This window comes from Muscardinus avellanarius, assembly GCF_963383645.1.
Source record: "Muscardinus avellanarius genome assembly, chromosome: 2".
NCBI lineage: Eukaryota > Metazoa > Chordata > Mammalia > Rodentia > Gliridae > Muscardinus > Muscardinus avellanarius.
The window spans coordinates 59,118,403-59,145,304 of NC_137787.1; the positions used below are offsets into that span (position 1 = coordinate 59,118,403).

General features: G+C 41.3%; 1 protein-coding gene across 5 annotated transcripts in view; it reads left to right on the forward strand.

The window, feature by feature from the left end:
* Positions 1 to 24,789, forward strand: part of NFE2L2 (NFE2 like bZIP transcription factor 2) — a gene marked incomplete at both ends in the record, with an annotated part of 36,602 nt that extends 11,813 nt beyond the window's left edge. Inside the window, 4 exons of one of the 5 annotated variants that reach the window (XM_080689100.1) lie at positions 20,777 to 21,085; positions 21,361 to 21,450; positions 22,541 to 22,729; positions 23,578 to 24,789. In XM_080689100.1, coding sequence (XP_080545226.1) covers positions 20,777 to 21,085; positions 21,361 to 21,450; positions 22,541 to 22,729; positions 23,578 to 24,789 — 1,800 coding nt within the window. The remainder of the gene's footprint in view (positions 1 to 20,776; positions 21,086 to 21,360; positions 21,451 to 22,540; positions 22,730 to 23,577) is intronic. The other 4 variants (XM_080689101.1, XM_080689102.1, XM_080689104.1 and 1 more) reach the window with 4 other exon arrangements.
* Positions 24,790 to 26,902: the final 2,113 nt, after the last annotated feature.

Here is a 26,902-nt window from a genome sequence, read left to right on the forward strand (position 1 = left end):
CTAGCTTCCAACCTGCGTGACCCTCCTGTCTCCACCTCCCAAGCACGGGGATTACAAGCGTGTGCCACCACGCCCGGCTTCATTAGCCTTTTCTTAGCCAGATCACTTCATTTGGGTCAGGCTTAGAGACCTAACGGAAGCCCAGGAGCAGGGCAGGCGCGAGCCAGACAATGGCAGTATTTTGGCCTTAGGGCTGAAAAGGTTAACCTGAGGGTACCTGTGGAGGGTCTTCAGTGCCCCTGTGCAGTGTTTCATATTTATGCAAGGCATCTCAAACATGGGAGGTTTTGGAATAGACAGGCCACCTGAGCTGGATATGGGGAATAAGATGTGCAAGTTGGAGTCAGGGAACTGGTGAGGGGCTCCTGCTGATCTATAGGTGTGAGCATTGTTAGCTGTCTCAGATAATTAAACTGCACCTTTGCTAGCCATTTAAAAATGGCTTTTAAAGGAGGGGAGTGGATTTTCTCCTTTAGGTGCCCCCATGAAATCACTTGTGCTCAACTTTGCACGCTCCACCCTTCCTGTGTTTAGCAGAAACTCATCCACCAGCGTTTTCACTCCATGAGTGGAAGGAGAGGAAAAGCCATCCAGGTGTTGCCATGTTGCTTTCAGACTAGATCCTCCTCTTCCCCAAGGTGGCATGTAGGTACTGTCTCTCTTCTCTTAGGTCCATTTATTGTCTTCAGTCAGCTGTTAACAGTTTTTTCCTTGACTTCCAGTCACAGTGATTTTCACTATTCACTCAAGGAAAGAAAAAAACAGAGACAGTGCCTTCTCTGTGGGCTTTCCTGCAAGCCCCAAGCAAATAGATGTGGGCGGCTGCTGGATCGTGGCAGCGCCATCTCCTGGGCTTTCCCCAGTGCTGGGCATGAGGCTACGTGCTCTCACTTACTGGGCTTGTCCTGTGCAGTCCCATTACACCATGAGGTGTAAGGACCATTCTCCCCGTTTTCTAGGTGAAGAAGTGAGGCCTACAGAGATAATGCAGAGTTCCCTGTGGGATATACATTGTTTTCATCATTTTTCATTTGTGGATCCTATCTGTGCCCCAGTACCCTTGAATTCAGTAAGATAAAGAACTGGGCATAGGATCTAGAACATATCACACCTTTAATAAATGGAGACTGCAAGCCGGGCATGGTGGTGCACGCTTGTAATCCCCGCGCTTGGGAGGCTGAGACAGGAGGATCAGGTGGGTTTGAAGCCAGCCTCAGCTACTTAGTGAGGCTCTTAGCAACTTAGCGAGGCCCTGTTTCCAAATAAAATATAAAATAGGTCTGAGAGTATAGCCTGGAGGTAGGAAGCCTCTAGGTTCCACCCCAGTACCACCAAAATAATAATAATAATAAATAAGCTGGGCGTGGTGGTGCAGGATTGTAATCCCCGCGCTTGGGAAGAGGAGACAGGAGGATCATGCAGGTTCAAAGCCAGCCACTGGCTTAAGAAACCCTGTTTCCAAATTAAAAAAAAAAAAAGTATAAAAAATTAGGTCTGGGAGTGTAGCCTGGAAGTAGAAGGGCTTCCAGGAACCCCAGTACCACCAAAATTAATAATAATAATAATAATAATAATAATAATAAATAATTAAATAAATAAATGGAGACTGCAGATATTCTCATCATTATAATCCTTTGTCAGAGATGTTTGAAATGTGTGGGGATCTGAGCTTTCTATGGAAAAAAAAGATCCCTCTTTGAATTATAACTGCCTAATGCCATAAACTCATTGCCTGCTTTCCTCTCTGCCACTCTTCCCACTCTCCTGTGGTCTTCCCTACACACATCCTGGCCTGATGTCAGGGCCTTGCTGTTCCTGAGACTGGGCCTCCTGAGACAGAAGACCAGCTCCTGGCCAGACTTTGCAATTGCCCCAGCCCAGCAGAGGCCCATGCACTGCCCAGATTCCTGGGGTTGATTCCATCCTGTCCACTAGATTCCCTGCCCTTATGAGGCTCGTTAAACTCTTTCATACACTCCTTCCAGAGCCTACTCCTTATTTGTGGCAGAATTTCTTCCTCTGGATTTCCGGGTCTTGAAACCCAGTGTCCACAGGCACAGAAGGGAGTGTGGGGAGCAGCAGTATACTCGTGGAATCCAAACCCAGCTGAGCCAGCCCTGTCTCCTTGTCCTCTTCCACCCCACCCTATCTTTAAAGGCTTTAAAATATTCTGTAGCCAGGTGTGGTTGCTCATGCTTAAAATCCCAGTACTTGGGATGCTGAGACAGGAGGAGCACAGGTTTGAGGATGACCTCAACAAGTAGTGAGACTCTCAACAACCTAGGAGACCCTTCCAAAATAAAAATAAAATAGGGCTAGGGGTGTAGCTGAGAGGTAGAATGTCCCCGGGTTCAGTCTCCAATATCCCCCCAAAATATTCTTTTGTAATAAATACACTGAAATAACTTTGGTCTTAAAAATGGTAGAGCAGTGAAAGGAAAGAAAACTTTCTGAGACTCTAGCAGGAAATGACACAGCTAGAAAGTTTTTACATTTACAAGCCTTTGTTGTCATGCAGATGACAGACAAGTTATATATAGCCTCACCTTCTACTTTTTACATAGAGGCTAGACCCAGATGTCTAAAGTGTAGATTCTTCTCATGGTCATTTGGCATTTGTAGTAGGAGCTGAGCTTATTAATAGCATGACCACCTTGCCTGTTGTTCTTTATATTTTTAAAGGACATTCACATACCTTTTTTCATATGAAAAAATCACTCCGCAAGGACTGGTCGTTACAGGATGGCACAGAGTGAGGTTAGGTGGTGCGGACAGTCACCTGGGACAGCTGGCTAGCAGCAGAGGCCCCAAGCAGCACTCGTTCATCTTCCTGAGCTGCTGCCCCATGTGGCTCCCTAAGGGGCCTAGGTACTTCTGTGGGAAGAGTCTGTGTCAAGTGGGTTGAACTCTGGTTCTGTATGGTAAATGTGCCTGCATTTGCCTCTCACTGTCACCATTTATTAGATGGATGTCTTCAGGCAAAAGTATTAAAGCTCTCTGCCTCCATTTCTTTACTCTGGAATGGCCATGATGAAAATACTGTGTGCCTGGATGGCTTGGTGTGCATAGAGGTGACACGGGGGGCACAAGCTTTTGGTACAGTGTTGAACACACAGGAAATGCATGCTAAATGTGGGCATTCTTGTTATGTAGACTATGCTGTACATATCTTTATATGGAATTTGAATCTCCATGTTATGATCTTTCATTCTCAAATCTCAATATGAAGGGTTACTCAGTGTCTACTGTCCTTTTATAATTTTTTAGTGAGGTAATTGAAAAGATTTGCATTTAAGAAAAAAATCCTAGCCAGGCGTGGTGGTGCACGCTTATAATCCCAGTACTTTGGAGGCTGAATCGGGGGATTGCAGGTTTGCCTCAGCTACTTAGTGAGGCTCTCAGCAATTTAGTGAGACCCTGTTTACAAATAAAATATAAAATAGGTCTGGGAGTATAGCCTGGAGGTAGAAAGCATCTGGGTTCCACCCCCAGTACCACCCCAAAAAAAAAAAAAAAGGTGGGGGGGCTGGGGATGTAGCTTGGAGGTGGTAGAATACCCTGGGTTCCATTCCCCCTGCGTTCCATTCCCACACTGCAAAAAAAAAAAAAAAAATCCTGCATATATGTCCATATATGTGTGTGTGTGTGTGTGTATGTGTGTGTATTTCATTCTCTTAAAAATATATATGTACACACATATACATATATACATTCATGATCATTTCCCCCTCCCCCCTTTTTTTTTTTTTTTGGTGTACTGGGGTTCCTGGAAGCCCTTCTACCTCTGGGCTACACTCCCAGCCCTCTTTTTACATTTTATATTTGGAAACAGGGTCTCCTAAGCCAGCGCACGCGGCTGGCTTCGAACCTACGCGATCCTCCTGTCTCTACCTCCCAAGCGCGGGGATTACAAGCGTGTGCCACCACGCCCGGCCACCCCTCCCCTTTTATTTAATTTTTATTTTGGTACTGGGGATTGAACCCAGAGGCATTCTATTTCTGAGATATACCCCTAGCCCTATTTTTTACTCTATATTTTGAGACAGGGTCTCACTGAGTTGCAAAGGGCCTCATTAAGTAGCTGAGGATGTCTGCAAACCCAGATTCTCCTGTCTCAGCCTCCCAAATGCTGAGATTACAAGCGTGTGCCACCGTGCCCGGCTTATTTTTTATTTTGAAACAGGGTCTCACTAGGTTGTTAAGAGTCTTGCTGAGTTGCTGAGGCTGGTTCTGAAACTGCAGCCCTCCTGTCTCAGCTTCCCAAGTACTGGAATTACAGGTGTGTGTGCCGTTGCTCCCAGCTCCAAATATATAGATCTTAAAGCAGTTGAAATATATAACTCAGGGTTAATTTTTATACTTAGGTGGAAAAAAATAATAAGTAACTAAGGCCCTATTTTTATGACCTTTGTCGTAATCTTTTTACTTACTTTTTTTTTTTTTTTTTTTTTGCAGTGATGGGGATCAAAGCCAGGGCCCTATCATGCTAGGCAAGTGCTTTACCACTGAACTACATCCCTGGCCCTGACCTTTACAATAATTGTGGTAATTATATGGCACTTGGATCAAAACACTGCTGAATAGTATAAAAACAGTCTATTTAGTCATTATGAGCCCTCTTAGTAATTCAGACACACACCATCTCTTTCAGGTTATTGAAATAACTTTAAAAAAATAATTGCTAATAGTGTAAAAAATACCTAATACAGTTTGGAAGGCTAATGTTCCCAGTGTGTTCAGTTGTCCTCAGGAGACAATTGTCCAGGCAGAAGAGTTAGCGCATAGAATCCAGTGGAGGAGTGTGGAGGGCTCACCCTCTAGGCTCTTGCAGAGCTGGACTGTCCAGCGATGTAATCACACTTGTCACTTTGAAGTGCTTGAAATGTGGTTAGTGCAACTGAGGAACTGATTGTTAATTTTAATCAATTTTGATTAAAATGTAAGTTTCTGAGGTGTGTGTGTGTGTGTAACCTAGGGGCACTCTACCACTGAGCTTCATCCCCAGCCAGCTCTTTTGTGTGTGTGTGTGTGTGGTACTGGGAGTAGAACCCAGGGGCTTTCTACTAGGGGCTACTAGTATACAGGCTATACTCCCAGACCTATTTTAAATTTTATTTGGAAACAGGGTCTCACTAAGTTGCTGAGAGCCTCACTAAGTAGCTGAGACTGGCTTCGAACCTGTAAGATCATCCTATCTCAGCCTCCCAAGAGCTGGGATTATACCAGCCAGCCTGTTTTAAATTTTATTTTGAGACAGCATTTCACAAAGTTGCCAGGCTGGCTTGAACTTGCAGTCTTCCTCCTACCTCAGCCTTTGGAGTAGCTAGGATTATAGGTATGTGCCACCACACTTGACTTGTATTTCTTTTCTTTTTCTTTCTTTCTTTTTTTTTTTGGGGGGGGAGTCTGGGGATGGAACCCAGGGGCATTCGACCTCCAAGCTATACCCCCTGCTCTATTTTTTATTTATTTTGAAAAAGGGTCTCACTAAGTTGCAGAGGGCCTCACTAAATAGCTGAGGTTGTCTGTGAACCGCGATCCTCTAGTCTTAGCCTCCCAAATGCTGGGATTATAAACGTGTGCCACCACGCCCGGCTCTGACTTGTATTTCTGTTTTTAATAAGATAGTAATAAAATAAAATAAAAACAGTAATGGCATAATTTTATTTTTCTGTTAACAACTCTTCCATTGTTTCATATGACTTGACTATGTTTCAAGTTATATTGAGTAAGGGTTATTGTAGTGCTAGGTTTTAACCCATGACCTTGGGCATGCTAGACAAGTGCTCTACCTTAGCCTTTGTAAGGTAAGAATTTACATTCTAGCCTTTGTTCTAGAGGAGAAAGGCTAAAGTTTTGACCACATATGTTTATTATTTACAGTTGTCTGAGCTCATTTAAAAGTTCAGGCCATTTATTTTGTTTGTTTTTTGTTTTGTTTTTCATGGTACTGGGGATTGAACCCATGGGCATTCTACTTCTCAGCTAAACTCTCAGCCCCTTTTTATTTTTTATTTGGAAATAGGATGTCACTAAGTTGCTGAGAGCCTCATTTAGTTGCTGAGGTTGGCTTCAAACATGTGATCCTACTGTCTCAGCCTCCCAAGTACTGGGATTACAGATATGTTTCATTTCCACATCCAGTTCCAGCCTGTTTATATGATATTATTTGCAAAACTGATTTAAAGGAAGAGGTCATCCATAACTATCATGAGCAAACCTTAGAGCAAACTGGAGTTCTATTTTTTGAGGCATTGGGAGGAAAGGGCTCAGCTTTAGGATTTACCAAACATTAGAATGATTTATCTGGGTATGTTCCTCAGATTTGGAGGGGGCCTGCTTCTGCTGCCAATGCAACTGCTGAGCTGTGCAACCGTTAACACTTAACTGCCCTTATCAACACAGAGTAGTGTGAAAATTAAGTGATTTAATAAACAAGCCAAAGTGTTTTGTAAATTTAAAGCACTATAGAAAATGGGCTGTCTTTCTTGATTTACTTAATTCTTTTTTTTTTTTTTTGCGGTACTGGGGTGGAACCCAGGGCCATTCTACCTCTGAGCTACACCCCCAGCCCTAAAATTTTATTCTTTATTTTTGAAACAGGGTCTCACTGAGTTGCAAGGGGCCTCACAAAGTAGTGGAGGAGGTCCATGAACCACGATCTTCCAGTCTCTGTCTCCCAAATGCTGGGATTACAAGCGTGTACCACCATGCCCGGCTGATTATAATTCTTGATTTACTTTTTTATTTTAACCAACTATTGCTCGATTTGCCCTAGGGGAACCTTTGGATGATTCAGGTTGGAGTCTGCATGAAGAGGATACATGGCAGTATTTAGGGATCACAGGGGTCCATACATTTTGAGCCATCGTTGAGCCACCATTGCTCTTGGTTGGGTAAACCTGGAGGCTAGGCATGAAGATAATTTGCCTGCAGGGCCTAGAACTGCTGAGAGCCTTTTACTCCTGTTGTATTAAGCAAGGCCATGGTCTTTTTGTTTATGGTACTGGGGATTGAACCTGGGGCATTCTACCTCTGAGCTACACCCCCAGCCCTTTTAATTTTTTTTTTTTTTAACAGTGGCTCACTACGTTGCTAAGGGTCTTGCTGAGTTGCTGAGGCTGGCCTCCCATTACAGGTGTATACCATTGCACCTGGCTGCAAAGTCATACATAGTCTAGGGGAAGAAAAGTCTTATATGGAATAGGCCAGACATTAGACACTGGGTGGTTTTTTTTAAACAGAGTTTCACAGGCCATTAATTTGGCCTCAAGGTCAAATTCCATACAAGTTTTGTAAAGTTTTTTTTAATAATTAATGCATTAATAATTAATGCATTATAGTAGTATAGTTTTTTAAATAATTAATGCATTATAGTAGTATAAGTTGTCATAGAAGTCTACTTTGAAGTTTAGTTGGCATTAAGGTTAGATGAATGCTTCTGTGATCTGCTCAGTGAAATGAGATCTACAGCCAGCTGCCCATGTAGCATCTTTATAAAACTGGATTGTGGTCTCCCAAGTCATGGTTACCTCTTTTTATAGTCAGTTATGTGTTCTAAATGTAATTTAATGGTTGGTAGACACCTGTTCTGGAGAGACACACCCTTAGAAAGAATGTCTTTTCCTGGTTTGTAAAGAGCTGGTAAATGGGTCAGCCTTGCCGGACTTGCTTTTTTTTTTTTTTTTTTTTCTTTTTTTTTTTAATTAATCTGTGGGAAAGGCCAAGGTTGGGACTTTGTTTGTGCTACTTGAGTGTGTGGACTGTTGAGACTTGGGCCCCACCTTTCTTATCTGTGTGCACTCAGGCCTCTGTTCTTTGCTCTTACAAATGTACCACCAGCTAGATGGAAGGCCAAGGTTAGCTGGCTGAAATATGGCTGGGGATAGCCTGGTGGTGAGGTGGTATTTGCTGGCTGACATTTCTGGAGGGGAAGTTTATTCTCATCTTTGGCTGCAAGTTTAAAAGCTACTGGGAGGGGCCCAGTTTTGAAATTATTATGAAGTTAAAGGAAACCTTGTACAAATAGTTAATCTGTGTGTGTGTGTGTGTGTGTGTGTGTGTGTGGCACTGGGGATTGAACCCAGGAATATTCTTCCTCTGAGCTCCCCCTCCAGCCCTAATTTTTTACTTGGAAACAAGGGCTTGCTAAGTTGTTATGGGCCTAAGTTACTAAGGCTGGTCTCAAACCTGTGAGCCTCCTGTCTGCTTCCCAAGTATTGAGATTACAGGTGTGCACCACCATGCCCAGCAGTTAATAAATTTTTGTTGTTGTTTAGTTTGCTTTTTGGTGGTTGTTTTTATTTTTTGATGCTGGGGATTGAAACCAGGGCTTTTTGCAGGCTAAGCACATGCTCTTCTGCTGAGCTGCACCTTAGACCGTATTTAGTGGGTGTTATGTGCCAATATGATGCAAGATATAAAGGGCATGTGAGTTGGGAAAGGTGGGGAAGTGAGTACTCCGCACATTACTGGTGGAAGAAATTAAGGGTGCAGCCTTTGTGTAGGACTGTTTGAATTTTTCTATCCTAATAAAAAATACATATATCCTTTTTTTTTTTTTTTTTTGCGGGTCTGGGGATGGAACCCAGGGGCATTCAACCTCTGAGCCACACCTCCTGCCCTATTTTTTATTCTTTATTTTGAAACAGGGTTTCACTAAGAGGGCCACACTAAGTAGCTGAGGCTGCAAACCACGATCCTCTGGTCTCAGCCTCCCGAATGCTGGGATTACAAGCATCTGCCATCACGCCCGGCTCTGCATATATTCTTGGATGCAGCCGTATCACTTGTATTTATTCCACAGATATCTACACACATGAATCTGTTTATGTATAAGTATATCCATCATGGCATTATTCATAACAAGAAAAGATTAGGAGCCAGGCATGGTGGCATATGCCTATAGTCCTAGCTACTGGGGAGGCCAAGGCAGGAAGATTGGAGGATTGCAAGTTCAAGGCCATTTTAGGCAATTTAGTGAGATGCTCTCTCAAAATTCAAACAAAAAGTGGTAGTGTAGCTTAGTGTTAGAACACCCTGGGCTCAGTTGCTAAGTTGCTGAGGCTAGCCTCAGTAACAAAAAATTGAATTGGGGGACTGATTAACTATCATGTTTTTGTCATACATTTGTATAATCAAATGCTGGTCAATCATTAAAAATAGTAGGACAACTCTGTGCCTCAAGGTAGAACCATCTCTGAAATATATGAAATAAGTGTGGAACCCTGTGATCATATGCTGTTTTTATATGTCTGTGTAGGCATTTTTTCTTAAAAAAAAAAAAAAACTCAAAACATTAATATCCATGATTACCTTGGAACAAAGGTAACTTGGAGATAACTCTTGCTTTTTTTTCTTTTTGATTGTACCAGGGATTGAACCCAAGGCCATTCTACTTCTGAGCTATGCCTCCATACATTCATTTATTCATTTTTATTCTGGGGATTCTACCTTCAATCTATACCCCAAGCCCTTTTTTTTTTTTTTTTTTCATTTTGGAAACAGGGTCTTCCTAGCTTGCTAAAAGCCTCACTACATTTGCTGAGGCCGTCCTCGAACTGCAATCCTCCTGTTTCAGCCTCTCAAGTACTGGGATTACAAGTGTGTGTGCCACCAAGCCTGGTTGTTCTTTTTTTTTTTTTTTTTTTTTTTGAAACAAGGTCTCAATAAATTGCTAAGGGCCTTGCCAAGTTGCAGAGGCTGGCTTTGAACCTGAGATCCTCCTGTTTCAGCCTCCCAAGTAGTGGGATTATAGGCATACACCACCACATCTGGTTTACTTTTGCAGTTTTTAAATTTTATACCATATACATGTAATTTATTAGAAGAATATTGTCATGTGCCATAAAGGAACTTCACAGCCCAGCCCAAAAATTACAAGGAAACTTGTGATACTGACACTGTAGGAAGATCTGCCTTAGTGGTGAACTTTCCTTGTGCAGGTAAATTGGTTGGATCTGCCTGTAAGTCTCCTGGATGGAATAGGCCCCACACTCCAAAGAATAGACGTCTACATTTTAGTTTCCTGCCTGGGGAAGGAGGAGTTAAAGAGCTAATATAGTTGCCAGACCTTGACCTGCTGGGCTGTGAATGCCAAGGACCCTGAGTTTGTGGATAGAGCGTCCCAGGCTGGGAATCAGAAATTCATGGTTGGAGTTCTGGCTCTGCTGCTTGCCAGACATATGGTTTGCGGCAGGTAGCTCCATCCCCAAAGTCTCAGTGAAGATTACAATACCTGGACTTCCTCATGCTAATGCTCCTATAAACCATGAAGTAAATTTAAAAAGAGAAGTGGAACAAAGGCTTACCTTCCTCTGACAAGTATTTGGTGAGAGTTGTAAGATTAGACAATGGGGAGGGGGTAGTTTCAGAACTCTTTGACCTCTGACTTTGCACAAGTTATTTCACCCTCCAAACCTGTTTACCTGTTTGTAAAATGAGAGGGGCTGGCAGGGTGATCCTGTGGTCTCTTCCCATGGAAAGCATTCCGTGACTGTGTGGTATAAACAGTAATTCCCTTGCCGGCTGAGATGAGTCATGCTAACCAAAAAGTCCAAGTGCAAGAAGGAAGTCTCTGTGTATGAGAATTTGAGATGGGGGAAAGGGGGTGAGTCAGAATGTTGCCACCACCAAGAAGGGAGCCGGCCAGGAACATGAAAAGAGTGGAGATGCAGTTATTTCTCTGTGTTCCTGATAAATCTGTAACCTCCTTTCCTTTCAAATGCTCACGTGGGCCAACCTTGGGATGTTGACTCTTGTTTGTAGGCAGGATGTTCCTGTGGATGTAACTGGTGTACTTGATGGCAGGTGCCGCTGCTGTGAGGTCATTCTGTGCAGTTTTAGTGGCGCCTCCTCTGCTGCCTGCTCTTCTTCATGCTTCAGAGACTGCCTTTTACTTACCTTTGTACCCCAGGCTCCTGGCATAGCTCCTGGCACCCTCAAGGTGGCCTGTATGAGATGGGTAGATAGATTCCTGATCCACCTAGGGGCACATGTGCACTGACCTTGTTGACTTTGATAACCACCGTATAACTACTACCATTCTGGCAAAGTAAATTTTAGCCATTAGTAGCTTATTATTTCAAGAAATATTTTATACTCAGAACATTTATACTAACCCAGGCATGGTGGTGCACATTTGTAATCCCAGCATTTGGGAGGCTGAGACAGGAGGATCGCAGTTTGTGGACAGGCTCAGCTACTTAGTGAGGTCCTTTGCAACTCAGTGAGACCCTATTTCAAAATAAAGAATTTAAAAAAAAAAGGGATGGGGTGTAGCTCGGAGGTAGAATGCCCATAGGTTCCATCCCCAGTACTGCCCCCCCCAAAAAAAAACTACGCTTAAAAAAAATTATGGTATCATGCCAGGCGTGGTGGCGCACACTTGTAATCCCCGCACTTGGGAGGCAGAGACAGGAGGATCGCGCAGGTTCGAAGCCAGCTGTGCTGGCTTAAGAGACCCTGTTTCCAAAAATAAAAAATAGGTCTGGGAGTGTGGCCCAGAGGTAGAAGGGCTTCCAGGAACCCCAGTACCACAAAAATAAATAAATAAATAAATAAATAAATAAATAAATAAATATGCTATCTGCAGTTAAAAATGAAAAGCTGTATTAGTATACTAATGCTATATTAGTATACAATATATGTCATATAAATGTAAGCATCTAAAATTCATCATCACTACCCATGTTTTTACTACTGCCACATCACACATGGCCTCTGACAGCATTCAGTACTCACCGCCCCCAAGCCTGGCTGACTGTTCTGCTTATTATTTTTGACTAATTGTAAATAGTTATATCTGAAAAGGGTGAACCCTAAAGTTTAAGCTAATTAATTCATTTTTATAAGTGTAAAGCCCCCAAAGAGTCATTTGGGGAATTTAGAAATGGTGTAAGATTCTGTAAAGAGCCCCTGCAGTTTGGGTCTTCTCTCCTAGGGACAGCTCTGGAGAAGGGGGGTGGGCAGCAAGGCTGCTTGACTTGAAGGTGGGTACTTGAGCTCCCTAGTTAGTCCATGCCCTGTTCATTTCCAGGTAGGTTAGTTGAAGTAGGTGAGAGAAAGGTCCAGAGTTCTTGAAGGTTCTGTTGGTAATTGGTGTGTGCATGTGTGTATATGTATTTTCCTATAGGATCACTCTAACAGTAGTGAAGACCCACTCATGAAGGTGAGAAGTGCCTTTCCTGTGGAACACAGCATCCAGAACTGAATACATAACATGGCTTATTCAAAATTAGGAAGAGATAAGAAAACCATATCCTAAAGAGGTTGCTTGTCAAATCAAGCTGTTCTCTTGGCAAAGAAGTGACAACCTTTGCTTAACCCCTAGGAAACCTAGCAGCAGTATCCTGTTCCAATACAAACAACCAAAATATAATTCTGTTGGGACCCAGGTGTGAAATTTCTCACAGAAAAGTCAGAGCCATGCAGATTTTATAGCAGGTGGGATCACCTACTGTTTTGGAAATTGTCTTTTCTGATATCCTTTTGACCAACTACATCTGTGCTTCTTGAGAAGATCACTTTTCACTTTTGCCTTATCTTTGCATCATACTTTGCAGTTTGTAGACAAGCATAAGGGGTGAGAGTTCCAGTAAGCCTGCTGGGTCATATTTCTCAGACTGAGTCACTGCGGAGAAACTTGTTTGTGAACAGGAAGCAGCCTATGAAAATGTACTTAGTAACTTGCCAGACTATTAGTGACCCGGACCACTTCCTAGTTGAAAGACACAGAGCAGAAGGGTGGTGGATGGTTCCTCTACCCAGGAAATATGGTACATTGGTGATCTTGGCTCTTAACTTGATGAATAATTCATTTCTTGGTGTGTATTTGGGGATTTTTATACAATTACAAAAATTTCTAGTTGTTGAAGATTGAAGAAAGTTAAACCTTAGTAAGATTTCTCTAGCAGGAAAATTTGTGTTTGTGGTAACTGTTAATAACTACTAAGAATCTGCTGATAACAGCTGCCGCTGGTTGCCTTAGACCAGTTAGTGGGTTTTTTTTTTTTCTTCAGTACTGGGGATGGAACCCAGAAATTCTACCTCAGAGCTACACCCCCAGCCCTTTTTAAAATTCTTTATTTTGATACAGGGTCTCACTGAGTTGCAAAGGGCCTAAGTAGCTGAGGCTGTCCATGAACAGTGACTCTCCTGTTTCAGTCTCTCGAATACTGAGATTACAACAAGCGTGTGCCACCATGTCTGGCTGACCAGTTAGTTTTTAATGATGCTCTAGTTACATAGATATAAACCTAGCAACATTCATACTTGGCATAAATGACTGACTATAAGGCCCCTTTTGTCTCCAAAATTCTTTATTCTCTATTTCTAATCATTCTGTATTTATAAGAACCTACTTCACAGTTATTGTTGCAGTACAATTAACAGTTAGCAAATCAGTCCAGTAAAACCAAAAGTTCTTAAATGTGGAAACTAAAGTATAATCTGTTCTCATTGAGAAAGTCAGTATCTTGTAATGCAATGCAGGACAAGCCATAGAGAAGTAAAAAGGTAGATAAATATTTATGAAAATATAAAATCTTAAAATCTTGGGTGTCATATTGCTTTATTTAGTAAATATTATGATGTAGAAGCTTATAAATCAAGTGTTTTTTTTTTTGTACTGGGGATTGAACACTGGGGCTTTTTACCTCTGAGCTACACCTCCAGCCCTACTCTATTTTTATAATTTTGAAACAGGGTCTTGCTAGGTTTATGAGAGCTTTACTACTTGCTGAGGCTGTCCTCAAACCTGTGATCCTCCTGTCTCAACCTCAAGTACTGGAATTACAAGGTGTGCCACCATGCTCTCTATAGCTCTTAATTTGGTTTATGTTCATCTAGATGGTAAAATGTGACTCAGGTTCTCTCTCATTTTGAGGCCTTAGGTGAATAGTATAATCACCTAGGCATAATATAAAGACTGTGCTTTTCCCTGGTGGGGGGTGGGGGGTGGGAAAATGAAACCTGTGAAGAAAAAAAATAATCAGGTTTAATTTAGACTCTAAATCTTTGGGGAATCAGGAGTGGTGACATATATGTGTAATCCTAGTACTTGGGAGGCTGAAACAGGACAAGGCCAGCCTCAGCAATTTAGTGAGACCCTGTTTCAAAATAAAAAGGTCTGGGAATGTAGTTCAGAGGTGGAATGTCCTTGGGTTCAACCCCTGGTTCCCCCAACCCCTGCACTCCCCTTCCAAATCTCAGGGGAATAAATTAAAAATAAGATTATTTTCTTAATGGAAGTGCATGATTTTAAGAAAGATTAGCTGAAAATGCTGCCTTAACCCTTAGACTATAAAGTTGGAAGTAGGGATCAGTTTTCATTGTCTGTTTACTAAGTAACATGTACACTTTATTTACAGTTTACTAGTGAAATTCATTTTTAGAAAGAAACCCCTTTTATAAGGGGGTCCAGAAGTGTACATTTCGTTTGTACATGTGTAAAACATCTATTCCAAAGTCTCAGTTTAATGACTACTTTTAATTGAAGATTGGGGGGGGGTCATGCTATCTTTGCTTTATCTTGTCTGATATTTTGGATCTTCTAAGCATGATAGATGCTTTGTTCAAAGTACTAAAATTGGTTTGCAGAAAACATTTAGTATGGAATCTGTGTTTGAAGCTTTCCTTTGTTTATCTTAGTACAAAGATATTTGTCTTAAAGTGGGATGAGTTTAATTGTCCAACTTCAGATCTCCCGTAAAACCTGTGACAGATTACCCAGATGGCAAATGGTGATTTATACATTAAATGAATATTTCCATTAGGCCAGATGGTGATTTAACATGAATTGTTTAACATTTGTGTTTCTCATTAAATTGTCTTGTATAAGCCAAGCTTACAACATAATTTGGAGCACAATCAGAATTGCTAAAGGATTATCACAAAAATTCAGACAGTTAAGTGGCAAACAGTATTTGCTCCACATGCCACATGAAGGCTCAAGGCTAGTGCTGGGGTGCTCTTGGGAGCTTTTACCAGTTTTAAGGAATACCTGTTGGAATGATGTACCAACCTTCCCTTGCTCTCCTCTTCCTCCCCAAACTCTGCTTATGGAACACTGCACTGTGGCTTTCCCCCGCTGGAGACTTGTAGGGGTCAGACAGTTGTATTCTTCAAAGCCTTGGATTTCTGTTCAGAGGAGCATTTTTAGTTCTTCCTAAGGCACTTCCCTTCCTTGAGATTTGGTGTCATGTTTTTGTTTGTTATGGGCTTTGCCCAGGACTATTATTTCCTCTTAAATGATGTGCAAGCTTTGCAGAGATGAGTCCTTTGTGGAGTAAAGTCATGCGCCAGTCACAAGGCTCCTTACGGGAAATGTCCGCTGCCTGTTTGCTCAGCATGGAACCTGGCACTGAGCATATGGGGGCCTCCCCAGTAGCATCTTGAGTTACCTACGTCTGCAGTTCTTTTTCAAAGTAAAGCTTTATGTTACATGTAATATCAAATATCTGCAGGCATTTTCTTTCTTTTTCTTAAAATTCTTTATTGTCCTGCAGGCATTGTCCTTCTGAAACCTGTGTGAAACTCTGAGTAAGATTATGATATATATGTTTTGTGTTTGTGTGTGGTACTGGGGATGGAACCCAGGAGTATTCTACCTCCGAGCTACACCCCCAGTCCTACTTTTTAGTCTTTATATTTTTTTTTAAACAAGGTCTCACTGAGTTGCGAAGGCCCTCACTAAGTACCTAAAGTTGTCCATGAACTGTGATTCTCTAGTCTCCGCCTCCCAAATGTTGGGATTACAAGTGTGCACCACCACGCCCAGCCCAAGAGTATGCTATATAAAAACCATGATGAAAAACCCACTAATTCCTGCATTCTAAATATGATTAGAATGTGGGTTTTTTTTGTTGTTGTTGGTTTTGTTTTTTGGTGGTACTGGGGTTCCTGGAAGCCCTTCTACCTCCAGGCTACACTCCCAGACCTATTTTTTATACTTTTAAAATTTGGAAACAGGGTCTCTTAAGCCAGCACAGCTGGCTTTGAACCTGCGAGATCCTCCTGTCTCTGCCTCCCAAGCATGGGGTTTACAAGCGTGCGCCACTACGCCCAGCTGATCAGAATGTTTTTCTAGGAATCCAAAGTACTTGCTTAAAATTCAGCTTTTTCACTGGGTGTGGCATGCTTGTAATCCCAGCATTTAGGAGGCTAAGACAGGAGGATCACGGTTCACAAACAGCCTCAGCTACTTAGTGAAGCCCTTTGCAACTGAGATCTGTTTTCAAAATAAAGAATAAAAAATAGGGCTAGAAAATCCTTAGGTAGAATATCCTTAGGTTCCATTCCAGTACTGAGGGTGGGGGGAATCAGGTTTTGTGTGTGTGTGTGTGTGTGTGTGTGGTACTGGGGATGGAACCCTTCTACCTCTGGGCTACACTCCCAGACCTAGTTTATATTTTTATTTGGAAACAAGGTCTCTTAAACCAGTGAGGCTAGCTTCGAACCTGCGCGATCCTCCTGTCTCGGGGGGATTACAAGCATGTGCAACTATGCCGGGGTGGGGGGGGCAGTTTTTTCTTTAAAGCCATTTTTTAGAAACCTTGTAGCATAAATACAAACTTAAAAAATACAGAGTAAAATCTCCCAGAGCACTTTGAAACATATGTGGGTGCCAATATCACACTGAGTACACTGGGCATGCCTGTAACCCCAGTACTTGGGAGGCTAAGACAGGATTGTAGGTCCAAAGCCATCCTTAGCAACTTAGCAAGGCTTTTACCAATTTAGTGAGACCAAATAAATAAACCAGGTGTGTGATGGCACATACTTGTAATCCCAGCATTCAGGAGGCTGAGACAGGAGGATCACGGTTCAAGGACAGCCTCAGCTACTTAGGCCCTTTGCAACTCAGTAAGACCCTATTTCAAATTAAAGAATAAAAAATAGGGCTGGGAGTATAGCTTGGAGGTAGAATGCCCCTGGTTCCATCCCCACAATAAAAAAATAAAATAGAGCTAGGGGTGAAGCTCAGAAGTTTAGAATGCCTCTGGGTTCCACCCCTAACACACACACACACACACACACACACACACACACACACACACACAACAATTAAATGCTCACAACAATTAAATGTCACTTGAAACACCTTTTGGTAGCCTTTCTGGTGGACATGGAAAGCTTGGGCTGCGGGAGCTGTTCAGTCTTCCAAGTCCAGCATTGTTTTGGATCAGGTATAGAGAAACAGAATGCTCTAGAACTAATCCAAATGATGTTTTGTTTTTCCTGTTTGTTGAGGAATCTATCAAGGTGCCCTTTTCTGATCATGTTAGGGGAAATTAAACAAAACCATCCTGAATTGGTTTGGTTGTGAAAGGTAGTCATAGTAGCAATTGAGTGCCAACTGAATGAGTGTGTGTGTACAGAATATTTTGTGGAAAACTATATGTGAATTAATATACACAGGGGTTGCTACCTCCCTCAACACCAGGTCCACCAACAGTTGCAACAAAACCACCACCATCATTCACCAAAATTAAATCGTATTTGGATATTAAGGTGCTTTATTCTTTCCTTAATTTAATATAGCACTTGTCTAGTCGTCCCATTTCAGATCTGTGCTGAGGAAAAATTAAGCAGCTTCATTGTTCTGAAATGCTATCCACAATTTGAGGAAACTTCCAATTTTTTCATTCTGTCTAGATAAGTCCCAGTGGTATTTTAGGCTACTACTAATTAGATATACAACTTAATTATCTAGAGTTTGGTCTCACCTTCAGCAGGCAATGCAGCCCATCGCTGACAACATTTGTGTATTGTACATTTGTGGAGAGATCTCTCTCATATCTTTTGATCCTTCAACATCTGTAGGCTTCGAGAAGACAGACTAATACTAAACATATAGCTAAAACTTACCTCTGAAGCCCTCAGATATTAAGGAAATAGTCAACTCTTGGAGTGATTGCTACTGAGAATTTTGGAGTACATTTCTTTAGAGATTCTCTTCCAATTCATAAGAGCCAGGTTCTAGGGGAGTACTTCCAACAAAGATTGTTCTAATTCTTATACAGAAAAGTTACAATAGGATACTGGGTTTTTGTTTTTTGTTTTTTGGGTTTTTTTTTGAGGTACTGGAGATGGAACCCAGGGGCATTCTACCTCAGAGCTACACCCCTACCCCTATTTTTTGTTCTTTATTCTGAAACAGGGTCTCACTGAATTGCAAAGGGTCTCTTAGCTGAGGCTGACCTCGAACCGTGATCCTCCTGTCTCAGCCTCCCAAATGCTGGGATTACAAGCATGTGCCACCATGCCCAGCTCGTGATACTGTTTTTTATCCTGGGATTTCTTGTTGTCTTGGGGGTTGACAGGCACGTGTCAAAATGGTCCCCCAGTGCAGGGCCAAGTATTTGAATTTTTTTTTAAACTGGTCCTTGAATATCAGTTCTTGAAAGATGTAGGAACAAGTACTGCCTATTTTATAGAGAGAAGCTAGAGTTAAGATTGCATAATCATGCCAGGCATAGTGGCGCACACCTGTAATGAGAGGTTGAGACAGGAGGATTTCATGTTCGCAGTCAGCCTCAGCAATTTAGTGAGGCCCTGTTCTGTGATCTGTCTAGAGTCACCGAGAAATGACCCCAGCCTAGTCAGAATTCTTTTTTTGTGTGGTGCTAGGGATTTAACCTGGGGGCATTTTACCTCTGAGCTACACCCCAGCCCTATTTTTATTTTTATTTGAAACAGAGTCTCACTAAGTTGATAAGTCTCACTGCTTACTGAGGCTGTCCTTAAACTTGTGATCCTCTTGTCTCAGCTTCCCAAATATAGGGATTATAGGCATGTGTCACCATACCCAGCCTAATCAGAATTTTAAAGTAGGGTTTTCTATACCTTTGGGCCTTTCTCCCTCTCATATGGCCATTGGGTTAAACATGTCCATTAAACTGGAACCAAATAATTTTAGAACACAAATTATTCTCATACTTATTGTAGTGGGGGAAGCCCCTGAGAACATAGCCACACATGACTTCATGAGTGTTGTGTATTTGATAGTTTTTGCTCTTATCTGAGAAAATGATCCAGATGACACGGGCCTAAACTGGCTTTTGTTAAAGTGGCTGCTTCACACCATAAATGTGTCAAGGCAAAGTGTATATACTATGGTGAATTTTTTTGTGTGTATGTGATGCTCTGGATTGAACTCAGGGGCATTCTACCTCTGAGCCTACACCCCCATCCCTATTTTATCTTTTTTATTTTGAATCAGGGTGTCACTAAGTTGCTGAGAGCCTCATTAAATTGCTAAGGCTGGCCAAAAACCTTTGATCCTCCTGTCTAAACCTCCCAAGTACTGGGATTACAAGCATGTGTCACCATGCTTGGCTCTATACAATAGATTTTATATATTGTCCAGTTTAGGAATTGCTGGCTCATGATTAGATTTTATGTTTATAGTGTAGGCTACTGGTTATAAAAGCATGAACCCTTGAGTGAGGCTGTGTGGGTAGGTATCCCTGTTCAGCCACTTTCTAGTAGTATCTACTCTGTCTAAATTCCAATATTCTGATTTGTAAAGCAAGGGTATGTTTTATTTTGTTTTTCTTTTTTCATGGTACTGGGGATGCAACCCAGGGGCCTTCTACTTCCAGGCTGCACCTCCAGTCCAATTTGGTAATTTTCTGGAAATAGTCTTACTAAGTTTCTGAGAGCCTCGCTAAGTTGCTGAGGCTGATGGGGAACTTGTGTTCTTCCTGTTTGTTTCCCAACAAAACAAAGCAGGATCACAGACATGTGTCACTACACTTTACTTCCCACATCTTAAAATTTTAGTAGCCCCAATCTTCTTTCTAGATTAGCATTTTGTTTAATTTTTTTTTTAAGTTTTAGGGGCAAGGAATGTAGCTCATTGGTAGACATGTGCAAGGCTCTGGATTCACTGCCTAGCATCACATACATACACACAGAAAGCATTTATGATTTCTCAGAAAGGAACCTGATGGGCACTCACTGCCCCCCCCCCCCCGCTTTGTAGGCAACAGGCAATGCTTTATCACCTTTTTCGTGTCTCAGGAACTAAAGCTCAAGTCAAAAGGAAATTATTTAATAGGTGAGCCTCTTAAATAACAAGAGAAGCAGGAAATGATGAGAAAATAATACGGTATAGGAAATACCAAAAGAATGGTGGTAATTTACAGCTTTTAGATCGACAATATAACTTAAGGATTTCTGTATAAACTGAATATCTATCTGCCTTCCAAGTTTTTCAAATCCCATTTCTCATAATAAGCCAGTGGTTTGGAGCTTGCTCCAATTTCTTTACTCTATTAAAAAAAAAAAAGCCAGGCGTTGTGGCGCACACTTGTAATCCCCGCGCTTGGGAGGCGGAGACAGGAGGATTGCACAGGTTCGAAGCCAGCCGTACGCTGGCTTAGGAGACCCCGTTTCCAAAATGAAAATGTAAAAATAGGTCTGGGAGTGTAGCCCCGAGGTAGAAGGGCTTCCAGGAACCCCAGTACACACACAAAAAAAGTTGGGTTTGTTTTAATTCAGATATTAATAACTTTTATTAATACATTTATAACTTTGCCCTTTAGTGATCTCTATTATTACCCTATCATAAATGATCCACACTGTCATTAGAAGGAGTATGTTGTTTGTTTTCAGTGAATAGACTCATTGAGATTAACTAGAACATTGGGTCTTGTGTTCCTGTTCAGATTTCGTTTGTAAGCTTCCCTCCATTAACAATGGCATACTGTGAATTAAACTCTGTGGACCATCTTAACCACAATTTCTCCTTCCTCTTCTGTTTTAAACATAGGACATGGATTTGATTGATATCCTTTGGAGGCAAGATATAGATCTCGGGGTAAGTCGAGAAGTATTTGACTTTAGTCAGCGACAGAAGGAGTATGAATTGGAAAAACAGAAAAAACTCGAAAAGGAAAGACAAGAACAACTCCAAAAGGAGCAGGAGAAGGCCTTTTTTGCTCAGTTACAACTAGATGAAGAGACAGGTGAATTCCTCCCAATTCAGCCAGCCCAGCATATCCAATCAGAAACCAGTGGATCTGCCAACTACTCTCAGGTATGGAGCACTCAGTTCTTGGGAAACCATATGGCAGGGCCTGTGTTTTGAAATATTGACCAAGGAATTTAAATATCTGGATATATAAATATATGGATAAACATATGGATTATACAAGTATCTGGGAAAAAAATATATGGGGAAGCTCAGATTTAAACCCAGCTAGTCTGGTTTGAGTCTATGTATCATACTGGTTTCTGAAATAACTGAACTAACTAGATTATAAACATTTTGTGAATATGAATCTTAATGATGAAGCTATAGCTCAACAGCGAAACATTTAATTTTTCTTCCTTTGTCTTTCCCTTTTAATCCAGGCTGCCCACATTCCCAAAGCAGATGATTTGTACTTCGATGACTGTATGCAGCTTTTGGCAGAGACATTCCCATTCGTAGATGACAATGAGGTATAAAGCATATGGTTAACAGCAAAATTCCATAAATACATTGAACACAGCCTAGATAATCCTTAACTTAGTGAGACCCTGTTTCAAAATATGCCCCTGGGTTCCATCCCCAGACCCAACCCCCCAAAAAATTATTAAGGAAACCTAGTAGACTGGTATCTTTGAGATATTAAATAAAATGGCTCTTACACAATATAAAACCCTGAACCTTTGCTACTACATAGCCAGAAATATGAATCAGCATCATCATGGAAACAAATCATTTGTTACATATATCAAAAAACTTTTGTTGGTAAGAACAAACTGAGTAATAAACCAAGACTGGTTCAGTTAATTTTAGTAAGCCTACTGTGTTTAAGTACTGTGCTAGATATTATAGTTGCAAATTAAATCCTAAAGATTATTCTTATCTAAGCCAAGCATGGTTTTGCATGCTTGTAATCCCAGTACTTGGGAGGCTGTGACAGGAGGATTGCAGGTTCACAGCCAGCCTTAGCTACTTAGTGAGACCCTGTTTCAAAATAAACAATAAAAAATCAGGCTGGGGATGTAGCTCAGAGGCTGAATGCCCCTGGGTTTAGTCTCCAGTTCCACAAATACACATACACATAAAAGATTATTCTTACTCATTTTGAAGTTCACTTTTAAATACATGGTATAAAATAGAAGCAGTAAGTTGTAAATTTAGTTAGCTGAGTAGAAGGAAATGTTTCCTTATATAGAAATAGGGGTCATGAGTGGGCAGTAAGTAAAGAAATAGAGCTGCTGCTGATTCCACTTTAAAAGTGCTTATGAAGCCAGGCGTGGTGGCGCATGCTTGTAATCCCAGCATTTGAGAGGCTGAGACAGGAGGACCCAGGTTCTTGGCCAGCCTCAGCTATTACTTAGTGAGGCCCTTTGCAGCTCAGTGAGACCCTGTTTCAAATTAAAGAATAAAAAATAGGGCTGGGGCTGTAGCTTGGAGGTGGAATGTCCCTGGGTTCCATCCACAGTTCCACCAAAAAAAAAGGAAAAAGTGCTATGAGAGTGCCTTGGAGCTTACGCATCCAGAGTTAGTGGCCCTCATAAATAAATGCCTTGTCGATTTTAGGTTTCTTCAGCTACATTTCAGTCGCTTGTTCCTGATATTCCCAGCCACATCGAGAATCCAGTCTTTACTGCTTCTAATCAGGCTCAGTCACCTGAAACAACTCCTGAGGTAGCCATGGCCGGTTTAAGCAATGTGCAGCAAGACATGGAGCAAGTCTGGCAGGAGCTGTTTTCCATTCCAGAATTACAGGTAACTAAGAGCTAATGCAGTACTGAAGATGCTACTTTATACTCAGTGCCTCTAAATTAGTCATTCTGGTTATTATTTATATGCCCCCTACTTATAGGAAGGATTTGAGGGTGCTTTTAATCATGAAGAGTATGAGTAAGAGTGTGTTAGGCTCATTTAACATACACTTTTATTAATGAGCTAGATATTTGAAGATTGATCTATTCTAAACCTGAGGTCTGATCTAGGAACTCTGAAAATAATCTACACTTAGGTATACACATCTTTTGAAAATGGGAATTAATCTCTGAATTATAGAGTGCCTTGGAGAGAATAGGAGAAGGGAGAAATTTTTATCTAAATGTACTAATAGATATGGACAGTTCCCTATTAAAAATATTTAACCTTGCCAGGAGGTGATACCTGCCTATAATCTTCGTCATTCAGAAGGTTGATCATAAGTTGGGGACCAGCCTGGGCAATGGAGCAAGACCTTGTCTCAAAATGAAATTTTAAAAGGGTTTGGAATGGCCGGGCGTGGTGGCGCATGCTTTTAATCCCCACGCTTGGGAGGCTGAGATAGGAGGATTGTGCAGGTTCAAAGCCAGCCTCAGCTGGTTTAAGAGACCCTGTTTCCAAATAAAATATAAAAAAGGTCTGGGAGTGTAGCCCAGAGGTAGAAGGCCCATGTATTCCATCCCCAGTACCACCAAAAAAAAAAAAAAAAAAAAAAAAAAAAAAAGTTTGGAATGTAGCTCAGTGGCAGAGTGTTTATCTAGCATGCATAAGGCCTTGGGTTCAGTCCCCAGTACTAAAGTAAAAATAAAAAAATAATCTTTATTCACAAAGTATAACTTTTTCTCATGCAGTGTCTAAATATTGAAAATGACCTTGAGACTACCATCGTTTCAAACCCAGAAGCCAAAGTGACAGAAATTGACAACAATTATTTCTACTCATCGATTCCTTCACTGGAGAAGGAAGTAGGGAACTGCAGTCCACATTTTCTTAATGCTTTTGAGGATTCCTTCAGCAGCATCCTCTCTACAGAAGATCCCAACCAGTTGACAGTGAACTCAAATGCCACATTAAATACAGATTTTGGTGATGAGTTTTATTCTGCTTTCATAGCAGAACCCAGTGTCAGCAACAGCATGCCCTCCTCTGCTACAATAAGCCAGTCACTCTCTGAACTTCTATATGGGCCCATTGATGGTTGTGATCTCTCTCTCTGTAAAGCTTTTAACTTAAACCACCCTGAAAGCACAGCCGAGTTCAATGATTCTGACTCTGGCATTTCACTGAACACCAGTCCCAGTATGGCATCACCAGAGCACTCAGTGGCATCTTCCATCTATGGAGACCCTCCGCCTGGCTTGAGTGATTCTGAAATGGAAGAGCTAGATAGTGGCCCTGGCAGTGTCAAACAGCGTGGTCCTAAAACACAGCCAGTACATTCTCCTGGGGATACAGTACAGCCTCTGTCACCAGCTAAAGGGCCTAGTGCTCCTGTGCACGATGCTCAGTGTGAAAACACACCAAAGAAAGAACTGCCTGTAAGTCCTGGTCACCGAAAAACCCCATTCACAAAAGACAAACATTCAAGTCGTTTAGAGGCTCATCTCACTCGAGATGAGCTTAGGGCAAAAGCTCTCCATATTCCATTCCCTGTAGAAAAAATCATTAACCTCCCTGTTGACGACTTCAATGAAATGATGTCCAAGGAGCAATTCAATGAAGCTCAACTCGCATTAATTCGAGATATACGTAGGAGGGGTAAGAATAAAGTGGCAGCTCAAAACTGCAGAAAAAGAAAACTGGAAAATATAGTAGAACTGGAACAAGATTTAGGTCACTTAAAAGATGAAAAAGAAAAATTACTCAAAGAAAAAGGAGAAAATGATAAAAGTCTGCACCTACTGAAAAAACAGCTCAGCACCTTGTATCTTGAAGTCTTCAGCATGCTGCGGGATGAGGATGGAAAACCATATTCTCCTAGTGAATACTCCCTGCAGCAAACTAGAGATGGCAATGTATTCCTTGTTCCCAAAAGTAAGAAGCCAGATGTCAAGAAAAACTAGATTTGGGAGGATTTCACCTTTTACTGGGCTAGATTTTTTAAAAAAATCTGTTAATACTAAAAGCTCCTACTGTGATGTACAATGCAGAAATATACTTTATAAGTAATTCTATGCAAAATTATAGCCAAAACTAGTATAGAAAATAATATGAAACTTTAAAAGCATTAAAATATCAATATTGAATCAGTGGTTTCACTTTAATTTCTTAGGGCACAAGTTGGGTTAATTTCTGTGTAAATACTATAAAACTTATTTATACTGTTCTTATCCCATTTGTTATACTCATAGATTTATATGATGATATGACATCTGGCTAAAAAAGCAAATTGTTGCAAAACTAACCACTATATTCTTTTGTAATAAATACTTTATGAACAAACATACACCACATTTTTATATTAAATTGTTTAGCTCTGGCAAAAAAAAAAACAATTTAAAGAGCTGGTACTAATAAAGGATTATGACTTAAAATTTTTTCGTTTAATTGAGTTTATTCACAATAGTATGTTTCATAAGACAACCATCCACTTGATATATTGTGCATTTTCAGAATGGTTTTGAAAATTTAAAAATCACTTTATACAAAATATGTGGTATGTGGGTTATACAGAAAGTATATCAAGATACTTTCTTCAACAGCTAGTGTATTTCTTTGTGTGTGTGTGTGTGTATGGGTCTAAGGATGGAACTCAGAGGCATTCAACCTCCGAGCTACACTCCCTGCCCTATTTTTTATTCTATATTTTGAAACAGGGTCTCACTAAGTTGCGGAGGGCCTCACTAAATAGCTGAGGCTGTCTGGGAACCACGATCCTCCTGTCTCAGCCTCCCAAGTGCTGGGATTACAAGTGTGAGCCACCATGCCTGGCAATAGCAAGTATATTTCAACCAAGGAAAATGTTCACTGACATGAAAACATTTATTCATTAATTCGTGTGCCTACTATGCACTAGGCATTGTTTGAAGTACAAAGAACAAAATCAACAACCCTGTCCTTTTAAACAATGTTCTAGTGGGCATGGTGGCACACACTTGTAATCCCAGTAGTTTCTAAATAAAGAATAAAAAAAAAATAGTGCTGGGAGTGTAGCTCAGTGGTAGAATGCCCCTGGATTCAATCCCTGGTACCACAAAGAATAAAAAAGTAAAAAATAAAACATTCTAGTGAAACAAGTGTATTTTATGTTGGGGGTGGGGAGAACTGGTGTCAGGCATGGTGGCATGTGTACCTGTAATCAGCTATTTGGGAGACTGGTAAGATCACAAGCTCAAGGCCAGCCTGGGCATTTTAGCAAGACTTCAGTATTTATTTTTAATTATTCATTCATTTATTTATTTGCGGTACTGAGGTTGGAACCCAGCGGCATTCTACCTCTGAACTACACCCCAACCCTATTTTTATTCCTTATTTTCAAACGGTTTCACTGAGTTGCAAAGGGCTTAAGTAGCTGAGACTGTCCACAAACTGAGATCCTCTTGTCTCAGCCTCCCAAATCCTGGGATTATAAGCAATGTACCACCACACCCAGCTACTTCAGTCTTTTTTCAAAAGTCTGAGAAAATCAGTAAAAAACATTGCAACTTAAGATTACAGATAGGATATACTGAGGTCACTTTTGAAGGTGTGGGAGAGCAAGGAAAAGCCATTTGATAGCTAAGAGCATTGCACAAGGAACAAGGGAAGTCTAAAGGCCAAGGCCTGTGGGACAAAAAGACAGTGTGGCTGATGGTGGGGCAGGGCACGAAGCTTAGCAAGCCTTCAGGAGGACTTCACCCTAGTGAAGTGGGGTGCTGTTAGCCATGCTCAGCAGCACACCATCACACTAAACGGGTCCTCTAGATTTTAGGAGGTTAGAGGGCAAGTGTGGAGGTACAGAGACCAGTTGGGGAGGTTCATGCAGTATGACCCGGTCTAGGGCATAGCAGAAGGTACTGAATTCTGTATTTTGAAAGTAGAAATAGGACTAAGTGATAATAGAATTGAGTTGCCCAGGAATGGAGAAGACTAGAATAGAGGGAAGTGGGAAAATGGGCTCACATTTGGACATGCTGTGATATCTGCTGTTGTACAGTTTTTTCATCTATCTAAGCAACAGTAGTCATTTGTTTCATT